Source organism: Myotis davidii, unplaced genomic scaffold, assembly GCF_000327345.1.
Source record: "Myotis davidii unplaced genomic scaffold, ASM32734v1 scaffold169, whole genome shotgun sequence".
NCBI lineage: Eukaryota > Metazoa > Chordata > Mammalia > Chiroptera > Vespertilionidae > Myotis > Myotis davidii.
This window is the reverse complement of record NW_006383005.1, coordinates 355806-367538: the sequence shown is the minus strand read 5'-3', so window position 1 is coordinate 367538 and position 11733 is coordinate 355806. Positions and strand designations below refer to the sequence as shown.

The 11733-nt window shown below is 49.5% G+C and overlaps 1 protein-coding gene across 1 annotated transcript in view; it reads right to left on the bottom strand.

Moving 5' to 3' along the window:
• MAP6 (microtubule associated protein 6) overlaps window positions 1–11733 on the bottom strand; it is a gene marked incomplete at its 5' end in the record, with an annotated part of 76995 nt that overhangs the window by 18489 nt on the left and 46773 nt on the right. Inside the window, one exon of the mRNA XM_006777966.2 lies at window positions 2321–2534. Coding sequence (XP_006778029.1) covers window positions 2321–2534 — 214 coding nt within the window. The remainder of the gene's footprint in view (window positions 1–2320; window positions 2535–11733) is intronic.

The following is an 11733-nucleotide window of genomic DNA, read 5'->3' as shown; positions in this document are numbered from 1 at the left end:
CCTTTGACTCTGAGGGAGCAGAGTTTAAAGTGTTCTCAGGGAAGTCAGGCCACTTGGCTTCTAGAACCCTCTGTGCCCCCTGGTCAGTCATCTGGCAATACTCTCACTGGTCACATGGGGCCTTGGGCATCTCACCCCAGACATCCAGGCAGTGGACTGTGCTACTATTTGCACTTCTGTTTCCCCTCCCTGTCCAAGTCAGGCAGGTATAATTTGCTCTAGTCAGTGAAATGTGAGCAGAAATGACTGGGTCACCTCCAGGCCCACTCACTCAGCCTGTGCTTCCCAGTGCTTTCTCCCACCACAGAGAGGCCGCGCCTTCACCCCGCCTCTGGCTGCAGAAGTGACAAGGAGAGCTGCACCAATCCATGGTGAATGTGTATTATAAGAAACTAGAGGCCCAGTGCATGAATTCATACACAGGGGTGGGGGCTTCCTCAGCCTGGTGGCGATTAGGGCCGATTGGGGTGGCCGGCCAGGGGGAGGGACTGTGGGAGGCTGGCTGGCTGTGAGAGGTTGGCTGTGGGAGCGCACTGACCACCAGGGGGCAGCTCTTGCATTGAGCGTCTGCCCCCTGGTGGTCAGTGCACACCATAGTGACTGGTCAACCAGTAGTTTGGTCGTTCGGTCGCTTAGGCTTTTATATACTAGTAATAGATAGACCTTTGTTGATGTAAAACACAGAGATTGTGGGATGATTTGTTAGCATAAGCCTACCTGTCCCCTGTTTCTGTCTCTGAGATGGTGCACACAGATGGAGAAATGCCCTCACTGAGATGCTTCAGGCCAGGCACCTTGTCTCAGTGAGGCCTTCACAACTTCCCAGCACCCGCTCCTCCTCTCAGGCTGGCTCCTCTGCCCGTACTTTCCCGAGCAGCTGTTCAAGCCCATGCCCTCTCCCCAAGCTCCCTCCTCTAGCTCTGCCCCTTTGTTCCTAGGAGATGGCCTTGCCTGCTCTTTCTCAAGAACTCGGGGGTCCCTGAGTGTGATCCCTCAGTATGTCACCTCCCATCCATCTCTAGATTTATTTTCCCCAATCTTTCCTCCTTCTTCCCTTTGAATCTTCTTTTGTCCAAAGCCAACCCCATACCCTGGGTCCTACCTCATCTGCGAAAGGTGGACAGAGATGCCATTGGGCCCCTGGGCTGGGCCACTCACTCACTGAGGTTTCCTATCACCCCAGACCTGTTCCTAAGGTAACCAATCGGCCTGGTTCGCCGGGGACAGAGCTTTCATGAAACATGAAACTCTCAGGGCTACAACTAGAGGAGTCCAGGCAAACAGTCTCAGTTAGTTATCTTACCTGCGTTGGACAAATAGGAAACCACTGAGTGCAAGACTTTAGGGCAAAAGCAGAGAAAAGGCTGTCTAGGGTCTCCGACTTTTTCTGCTATTACAGATAGGAGAGCTGATATTTGCACGATTCCATGTGACCTGACCTCAGAGAACAAGCTCTGGCATATATGAGTCCTATGTCAGCAGCGGAATCTCCAACATGCTTCTCCCTCTCATGAATGCATTCTGGGATGCAAACAAGGCAAAATGGTGTCATTAGAGGAAAATCCCTGAATCCACGTAAGTTACTTAGAAATGCAATTCATTCACAAACTGCTCATTATAATAATAAATTACTCAAAACACATCTTGCAGCTGACATGACAGGTGTGTTGTGACGACTAAGGACTGCTGGTGGATGGCATTTATCGAGGGAAAGGGTAAGAAAAGGCAGGTGATTTTCAGGGACTTGGAGATGAGGAAGTGTCTGGAGCTGAGGATGAGGCACGGGTCGGGTGGGAAGGAAGCCAGGCAAGGATGCCTCCAACACTCGGCCAGCACTGTAGGAGCAAAAGCACAGTTATTTTATGACAAGGGGTTTAGGGCTCAGAGGAGATTTTCTGTCACTTTTTTTCCCCTAGGTTTCTTAAAATCAGAAGCTAGTTTTCTGCACAACTGCCAGTCTTTACACTGTTTTTATTTTAGATAATGTTCCTTTTACACATTCCTTTTGAATTTATCAAAGGTTCTTGTTAATAAGCTCCCTCTATCTCAGTGAGCTGCATAAGGGAGGATTTAAAAATATATATATTTTTATCGGCTGCCTCCTGCACGCCCCACTGAGGATCAAGCCTACAATCAGGGCATGTGCCCTGACTGGGAATCAAATTATGACCTCTTGGTTGATAGGCCCACGCTCAACCACTGAGCCACCCTGGCCGGCCGGCTCACAGGAGGGTTTGGAGTAGCCCCGCTCCCGTGCTCTGAGGCAGTGAACCCCTCCATCCCAGGCTGTGCTATGGGCTCCCCACCAAACATGCCTCACCCTTGGGCATTCCTTGAAAGGTTCGCTGTAGAGGCTGCGTATTCTTCTGCGCTCAATGAACTTATTGTCAGCTGGTGTTGGCTTGTTGGCTTCCCCTTTGAACTGGGCACTGTAGCTGGTCTCGTGAGCCATCTTATCATCTGGGGGCTTGTACTGGAGCTTCGCTTTTATTGGTTTCACAGGCTTGATGTCCGTCCATGCTCTGAATTCATTCCTGGGAACCAAAGAAAACACAAGTGCTATGAATCACCATCTGCCTGGAAGCAGCGCCCTCACGGGGCTGCAGACTCAGACAACTCGCAATGCGTCCTTGTGGTACTGACTGGACGGTGGCTGAAGCGGTAACTCCACTCTGTCCTCACGGGTAAGTGACAGGTTTCCTCTGCCAAGTTAATGCGGTTTTGGCAATAGTGCCTGGGGGAAGGGCTCAGGCTCTCAGCTCCCAATGAGTGATCAGACCCGGGCAATTCTAATCTCTGGGCCTTGTTTTCCCAATATTCAAAATGAGGCTGCAAAAACTCAGTCCATTCAGTCATTCATGGATTCAACATACACAGGTGGGGCCAAAGTGGGTTTACTGTTGTTCGTATGGAAAATAATACCACAATTAATAAATACACAAATAAGCTCTGTTTCGTGTACTCACAACGATACACCTACTTTTGCCCCACTCTTTATAATTGAACGTCTGCTGTGTGTGAAGTTTAAGAATTATAGAAATTAAATGCGATAATAGATTAGCATTGTGTTAAACCACGTGCCTGGTGATTGTGGTCAATTGACACACACCAGTTCCCTCCCCCACTTTGTCATGATGAAGACCCTTTGCTATGCAGAATCCTTAAGGACAATTCCTCCCTTTGATAGCAGGGGGCTTGCTTCTTAAACAGTCTGAATCACTTTCGATGACAAGCCTTATGAAATGTGTAAATGCTCACAGATCTTAAATAGCACGTGATGTGGATATCACAACTGGGACGTGTGTTGGGATATGTACGTGTAGAGAGTCTTCATGTGCTTGGCTGTGAATGGCTATTGGTCCTCGCCCTAAATGACGCCATCTGCTGTTTTTTCGGAGTCAGTGTGTCAGTTATTTTGTTCACAGGAGTCTCTCTTGTGGTTTCTAATGAGCTGACTCTGATCCGTTATAGGACTGGAGAGGAGATGGTCAACACTTGTTAAAACACGGTAAAACAGGCCTGGCCAGTGTGGCCCAGCTGGTTGGAGTCACATCCCGTACACCAGAAGGTCTCAGGTTCGATTCCCCGTCAGGTCACATAGCTACCTGGTAGGTTGTAGGTCGGATCAGCGGTCAGGGTGGGCACGTACAGGAGGCAACTCTCACTTATCTCCCTCTCTCCCTCCCTCCCTCCCTTTCTCCCCCTGCCTCTCTTTCTAAAAATCAATGAACATGTCATCCTCGGGTGAGGATTTTAAACAAAACAACACATGGCAAATATAAACAGATGTAGCTGTGGCTGAAATGAAGGCCACAGGGTCCATCCTGTTTGTTGGTGCGTGGGATTCAGCGCATAGGCTCTGTGCTCCCAAGGTCTTATCGGGTCTGTTCTCCTGTGGGGCCATGAGAAGCTGTGTTGTGGGAAAGGACGAGTTAGTGTGTGAACATCGCTGGGTTGGTTCTTCTAGTGCCTTCTTTCATTTCCAGTGACAACGCCCTCCTTCAGGGCCCAGAAATGAGTGCCATGAACAGGAGGCCGTGGGGAATGGCAAACAGAGCTTAGACTGTGGTGGAGACACATGGGTTCTAGTCCTAGCACTGCCTCTAGCTAGACCAGCGGTTCTCAACCTGTGGGTCGCGACCCCTTTGGCGGTCGAACGACCCTTTCATAGGGGTCGCCTAAGACCATCCTGCATATCAGATATTTACATTACGACTCATAACAGTAGCAGCATTACAGTTATGAAGTAGCAACGAGAATAATTTTAAGGTTGGGTCACAACATGAGGAACTGTATTTAAAGGGCCAGAAGGTTGAGAACCACTGAGCTAGGCCTTTCCCCTTGCTGAGCCTTAGTTTCCTCATTTGCTAAATAAAAGAATCACACCAGACAATGTCCTCACAATGTCCTTCTGGCTCTGAGGCTCCCTGAGTCGATGAAGCTGGTTTGGTAACTCTGAGCCACTTTTTGGTCATTTGACCTCCTTAGGGAAACTGGTTCATCTCTGACCAGAGAACACAGTTTCTTAAGAGACGTTTCCCAAGCTTCAGACTCGCCTTCCCAGTACAGCTTGGACATCCACCTAGATGCTGTATCAACAGCTCAAACTCAACATCCCTGGGACCTAATTGTGCTGTCCCCCCTCCTCTCTCATGAACGCCCTCATTGCTCAGTTTCATTCACAAAATGATTTACTGAGCGCTTCAGGTCTGTCTGGCAGGATGCTGAGCTCTTTGGAGCAGAAAATGAATAAGAGCAGACCCTGGGCTCAGGATGTGAGAGGCAGAGGGCTCTGTTGTTACTCCAGGACAATACAGTGAGAGCCACGAGGAGGAGGGAGTGAGAAGCACAGAGGAGGAGCTCCTCTGCCAGCCCCAGAGTCAGGGGGAGGGGTTCTGGAGTGGTGTCAGAGAGGCACAGCCCACTGCGGGAACCTGCAGGCAGTTTGGGTGGCTGGGCTGAAGCTTGTGGGAAGGGCACAAGAAGCTGGGCAGATCATGAAGGTCTGCAGCAGCTATGCTAGCGGGATGCTCTGGACTGTAACCAAGAGGTGCCAAATGATTCCAGGCCAACCAAGGATGAGTGTGGCCAGATTGGTTCTGGGGAAGAGAACTCTGCAGCAGTATGAATGGCGGACAGAAGTGGGGGGCAGGGGGTAGGGTGAGGCAGGAAGACAGGCTTGAGATTGTGCAGGGAGTCAGGAGGAAAGTGGAGGCCTGAACCAGGATAGTGGCAGCGGGGACATGGGCAGGACTTGATAACGCTGGCAGGGAGTTGGCCAGAGGAGGAGGGAGTGGGTTCCAGGCGGAGTGACAAGTGGAATCTGAGCATTTTGGTCCTGTGGGTAGAGGTGCTACTGATTGCGACTGTGATGGGGGAACTGGGAGGAGAAGGGAATTTAGGATGGAATTGAGACCTTCCTGATGGTAATGGCACCCATTCACTCTGGCATCAAAGTTACTCTTTGATCCTTTCCTCTCTCCTCCTCCTTCCTTCTCCACTTTCCATGGGTTCAACCAGTACTAAGACCTGACCTCTGAACCATTTTGGCTCTGTACACAGGCTTCGGCCTGGCCCAGGTGACACCTAGGGCTCTGGCCACCTTTACCTGCCCAAGGCCCCACACCTCCTTCCTCCCACTCCTCAGGACCAAAGCCCTGCTTCTTAGATGAGGCCCTAATACTTGGCCTAAAACTTGCAGTAGCCAAACCAGTAACAACCTGGCTCTCAAATGTATAATGGGAACACCGTGGATCCTCTGCTCCTATCCCAGGCTGCTTCCAGAATTAGGACTGACATGGGCATACGCTGACCTGGAGCACTGTTTCTGGGCCATCTCTCCCAGGCCAGCCTGCAGCTTTCTAGGTCTCTGCAGTGGCCTCCATGTGCTGGCAAATGACTCACTGTGAATGTGTTCCATGGGGCATGTCCTCATGGGAAAAGCTTGGTAACCCCTGATCCTGAACGTCTTGGCACATCATCTTCCCATGAAATTATGCTAATAAGTCCCATAATAAATTCACTTAATTATGACAAACTGTTAGGTTTCAACACAAATTCTGTTCCTTAGAATTGTCTCTGAACTCTTCACAACACCTTTCCCAGCCATAAGTAACAACTAATCATATGTCATAAAAACAGAGTTAGCTACTATTCATTAATCATCTTTAATAAGTTGGTGGGTTGGGTTTTGGTTTGTTTGCTTGTTTTGCATTTTCTCTTGGTGCTTGCAACAACTCTGAAAGAAGGTAGTATTATATCTCTTTTACAAAAGAGAATAACACACACACACACACACACACACACACACAGAGTGTAAACATGGCTCAGAGAGGTTAAGTGCCTTGTGTAAGGCCACAGACCTAGCAAGCAGCAGAGTTGAAATCTGAGCCCAGGTCAGTGAGGCGCACGGCCTCTGTCCTTCCCACTGCACTTGGGCAGAGTGCTGGAGCTGCAGCCCGCTCCCTCTGCCCTCACTGAAGGTGCTTGGGCAGGGCCTGGCCTGCTGTCTGCAATGCCGTGGAGGGTTCGTATGACACAGACTGGACTAGATGACATCTGAGCTCCTGCAGCTTTGAGAAGCTCCGCCCATAGCAGTGTAGGCCACACTGAGGCCAGTCATCTCTGGTGCCTCTTGCCACAAGTTCACGGTCCCCTGGAGCTATGAACTTCCCTTTCTGTGACAAGATTTCAGCTTGATCATTCATTTACTCTTCAACTCGTTAATTAATTAGTTAATTCATGTGGCATTTGCCAAACACCAGCCATTGGTGAGGCATGTGAGCCACAGGAAGGAGTAAGCCATGGTTGAGGTGTCGATAGTTTAGTGGGTCCGGCTCTGTCCATGTGTGACCCTAAGCAAATAGGGCAGAGTTCAGAGGGAAAGACAAGAGGATCTTTAATTCTGGAGGGAGGAAGTGGGGAAGGGGGCACTGGAAAATGTAGACAGAGCAGTAGGTGACCTTAACTGACACTTGCCCAACACCTACTTCAAGCTCATGGCAGCTTTGGCTCCCATAGCAATCACTATGGGTGCCCACCACAGTGAACTCTGGGCACACCGGGAAAGCCCCCTTCTGCAGGCTGCTACCCTGATTCCCAGTGGTGCTCCACATGCCACAGCTTCTCCTGTGCCATGATGTGGGGGAGTCAGGGACAGGATGGTCTCCAGCTGCATTGCCAAATGCCCACTGTCCCTTCCACACTGGGTCCCTGGGTGGAGCCCTGTCATGAGGCTTGACGCAGGATGTCGCTCCTGCACAGCACACTCCCTGCAGGGGCAGAGGAGGGCTCTGTGCTGCGACGTCCCTCTGTGGGTGGGTGAACTGCACACAGAAGCCACTCTACCAATATGTTCAAGTCTGGGTTCAGTGACCCCCCTGGTGGCTCATCTGTGCTGGAAAAATCTACAGGTGAAGCCTGGGCCAGTCGCCGGCCTCCTCCCCAAGGAGTGGCAGAGCCAGGCCCATCTCCTGGAGGCAGGTGGACAAGGTGCTTGAGACCTTTACACAGCTGCACAGTCACGTTCAGAGCAGCTGCTTAAGCGGGGTTTTAGGATCCTGCTGACCAGGCAAAGTTTTTAAAGGTGTGAACAAATACTCTGCCTTCGCCTTCTCCTGCCCAGTCCCTCTGCCCCATCTCACCTGGGCCTTCTCCACCTCCCCTCCCCCGCCCCCGGGCCACGGCATCAGGACCATGGCATCGGGATCCTGGTCCCAATCTCCTCGCTCTGGTTCTCCTGGCACATGCTGCAGGAGAAACCTCCCTCCCGCTCTGCTGTGAGCACACCGCTCCCAACTAAAACACCTCAACAAATCCATTTCCTACAGGACCAAGTCCAAACTGAGGTCCCTTTTAGCTCCCATAGGCTATGTGTGACTTGGCCCCAAATGACCTTCCCAGCCTATTTCTTTATCCTCCTCAGTCATTCGTTCGCATCGGCATTCAGGGAGCATTTTCTGTGGGCCAGGCACCGCGCCAAGCTCTCTAAGTGCATTAACTTACGTTGTCCTCACAACAACCCTGCACCGATGTTGCCAGTGATCATACCATGCTGCCCTTCCCCAAACACAGACTGCACTTTGCTGCCACCGAGTTTTTGCCCATGCTGTTTCCAGTCCTGGCAAGCTCCTCCCGCCACACTCCCAGCTACTAAAACACGGCATGGCCATTCATGCCCGACTCACATGCTCGCGCTTCTAGGGAGCCTTCCCCAGTCCCACCGCTGAAGCAAGCTTGTCCCCTGTTTTCGTCTCTGTAGCCCTGGCCGTGCTTCACCTCAGGCTACCTGTGTAGATATCGTTCTTCCCTTCCCGGCCGCAGTCACTGAGGGCCAGGACTGTCCTTTTGCGTCTGTGTAATCCCCACCATGCCTAGGACCGGGAATTCAGAATACAGCCTCCCCTCTCCTGTGTGAATAGCTGAGCAGGAAGTTCCTGGGCTGCCCCAGCCACGGAGGGGCATAAAGGTTGCTACACAAGCATCTCATGGCAGCTGACATCTATGTCACTTTCTACACTATGTGTTCACATTCTCCGCCCTTAGGTGGAACTTCATTCCCCTCCCCTTGGATGTGATTGGACTCACTTCCAACAAACAGAATACGGTAGAGGCGATGGCAGGCAACTTCTGAGACTGGACCAGAAAAGGCCTTGCGGTCTCCTCTTTGCTCTCTCTCGGGTCCCTCCCTGTGGGACAGTCAGCTTCCATGCTCACTGCTCACTGAAGCAGCGCCTATGGCAAGGAACAGAGTGAGCCATCTTCGAAGTGGACCCTCAGCCCCAGACAAGCGTTCAGATGACCTCATCTGAGCTAGAGCCACCAGCTAAGCCATTCCTAGATTTCTGACCTTCAGAAACAGCATGAAATAATAAATGTTTGTTGGCTTAAGCTGCTACATTTTGGAATAATTTGTTACACAGCAATAGATCCTAACCCACACCCCAATCAGAAATTATTTTTTCCCACAAAAAAGGGTTGAAAACACCCAGGCTTCATGTCAGCGAGGCGGAAGCACAGTGTGAACAGAGCACAGGAAGTTCAAGTTCCCAGAAGAGCTGTGGCATCAAGTTACCAGAGCGGGCCATGCTCTGGTCATCAGGAACTGAGGGTGAACACCTTGCAGCCTTCACTAGAAGGTAGAAAAGCTTCCTATGCAGCAACGTTGGTAAACATGCACCTGCCTTGAGGCCAGGTCATAAGCAGAAACAAGGAAAGACAGGCCCTCATCGGGGAAAACGATGTCCCAGTGCACGCAGCACACACGGCTCGGCAAGTGCAGGCAGAGGGTAACAGGCGAGAAGAGGCACCGAGCCAGAGCCAGAACAGAGATGGTCGTTCACTGGCAAGAGCACAGGCTGTGGAATGAGATACGCCTGGACTGGATCCCGGCTCGAACCCTTGGGCCACTCACTCCCTTACCTGTCCTGACTCAGTGAGCTCATGTGGAACAGACTGACACAGGCCTCCGAAGAAGACTGGATGTCTGTATCAGAATTACAAAGTCCACGGCGGATAACTGTATACTAATATATTTGGTTTTCCTCGCAGAGTTGTATGTTCAAGAACGATTATTGAATATCTTCTACGTTCCAGCCACAGGGGTTAGAAAGGCAGCGTGAACAGGCAGGTGCAGCCCCTGCCTCCACGGACCTTGTAATTAGGTGGGGCCATCTAAGCAGTTACACAGACAATCAAATTACCTGCCCAGCCACTGTCGTCTTTATGGCCACCGCAGTGAACAGTCTGTGTCCAGAGTGGGCAAATATGGGCATCAGCTTTTAATGCCAGGTTTATTTCTGAATGTAATTCACATTAGACTTGAACAAAATAGCATCCAATGAATGCTGACTAATCGAATCTCTAATACTAAGTGTCCACTACAAACAGATGTTCGCTTCTTAAGGCCTCATCCCATTAAAGCACATTTCCTCACAGTGATTCAAGGCGGGATATTGAAAGAGCAATTATAAAGGGAGAGGCTGAGACAGGCGAGAGCGGTGATTGATGAAGCCGGTCTCAGGAGAGGGGGGAAGGGAGGCATCAGGAGAGAGGCTTCGGCCTTGGGAAGAAAGTGTGGTAAGGAAGAGAATAGAGGCTGGTCTCTCATTTCTAATTTTAAAAACGCTGACATTTACAAGGAACAATGAAATAGAATTTTACAAGGAAGAATTGTACTGCTGTGATGAATGTACACATGTGTTAATTGGTGCACATCCCCTCTTAACAAAAATGGAGACTTAGAATAATGGATTACTGCCAGCTACAATCATACGTAAATTCCATTTCTCTGCTTATAACCCCCAGATTTATTTATTATGTATCTCAGTCCTTGGGAAATAAAATTATTTCCCCATCCTCTTTACAACAACATTTTCAATATTCCTTAACTGCTTTATGAAAGAAGAAAAAACTGTGCATTAAGATTTTAATGGCCTAAAATCTTCCTACAGATTTTCATAGGCAATTTATGTTGTCATGGAAACATATTAAATCTCTGTTCAAAAATCGTGCCTACATTTGATACAGTCAAGTGTTCCCCAAGAAGGGAAGCGGGCTCCCTCACGGGCGCTGACGGAGGCAGTCACCGAAGGCTGGCAGTTGCCGGCTGTTGTCAGGAGTTGGTTAAAGGAAGTGGGGTCTGTAGATTAAAAAGGAAAGAACATGCCTGAGCCTAGGGCAGTGGTTCTCAACCTGTGGGTCGCGACCCCTTTGGGGTCGAATGACCTTTTCACAGGGGTTGCCTAAGACCATTGGAAAACACATGTATAATTACATATTGTTTTTGTGATTAATCACTATGCTTTAATTATGTTCAATTTGTAACAATGAAATTGGGGGTCACCACAACATGAGGAATTGTATTAAAGGGTCGTGGCATTAGGAAGGTTGAGAACCACTGGCGTAGAGGATCGCCTGGGGTTGAGTGTAAGTTGCTTCCTCCCGGCAGCAACAACTGGACCCAGAGAGGAGCTTCAAGATCTGTTCATGTGTGTATGCTTGAACATATCTCTCAGCTTCTTTTGTGTGAAAGGGTGAAAAGGGAATCTTACAGAGAATGCTAACCATGTAGGACGGCTCTTCTCATCCATTCCTATCCCATAAGCACGTGCACACCAATAAAACCATGGCTGATGATTTTGTAAAGTAAGAGAAGCGCACATTTGGGCAAAAACTATCTGTATGTAAAGAAACGTTTGAAGCTAATCTAATGAGAATAGAGAATGAGTGAAGGAATCCTCCCCTTTCCTTACATGGAAAGGTTGATGTGGGTAACAGTTGGCAGTGACAGCTGTCAGGACGCGGGCCCCTTTATTAGGAAAACAGCTCTTTCTGCAGATCACTGCTGGCGAAGTCACAGGCCCTTGTGCACCTGAGAAATAGCATCTCATGAGAAAGCCCATGTGCACAATATGGGTAGACTTATGAGGACAATTAGTTAAAAATGGAATCTGCTCAAACTAGGAGTCAATTCTACATAAATTAATTTAGGTTGCAGTGTTTACTAGACACTATGCTTGGAACTGCAAGGAAGAAAAAGGGGGCAAAATAAGAAACCTACAGTTGGCAGAGGTGGAGGGTCAGAGTGGGCGAGCGTGGTGATGAAAATAAGTACATATATAAACAGACCTCAAGTAGAAACAAATAAAAGCTAGATAACAGGTTATAAGAAAATTATAATCACGGTCTTCTCCTTGTGCCTCATCCCCCATGTCCCCATTACTATCTTGGGTG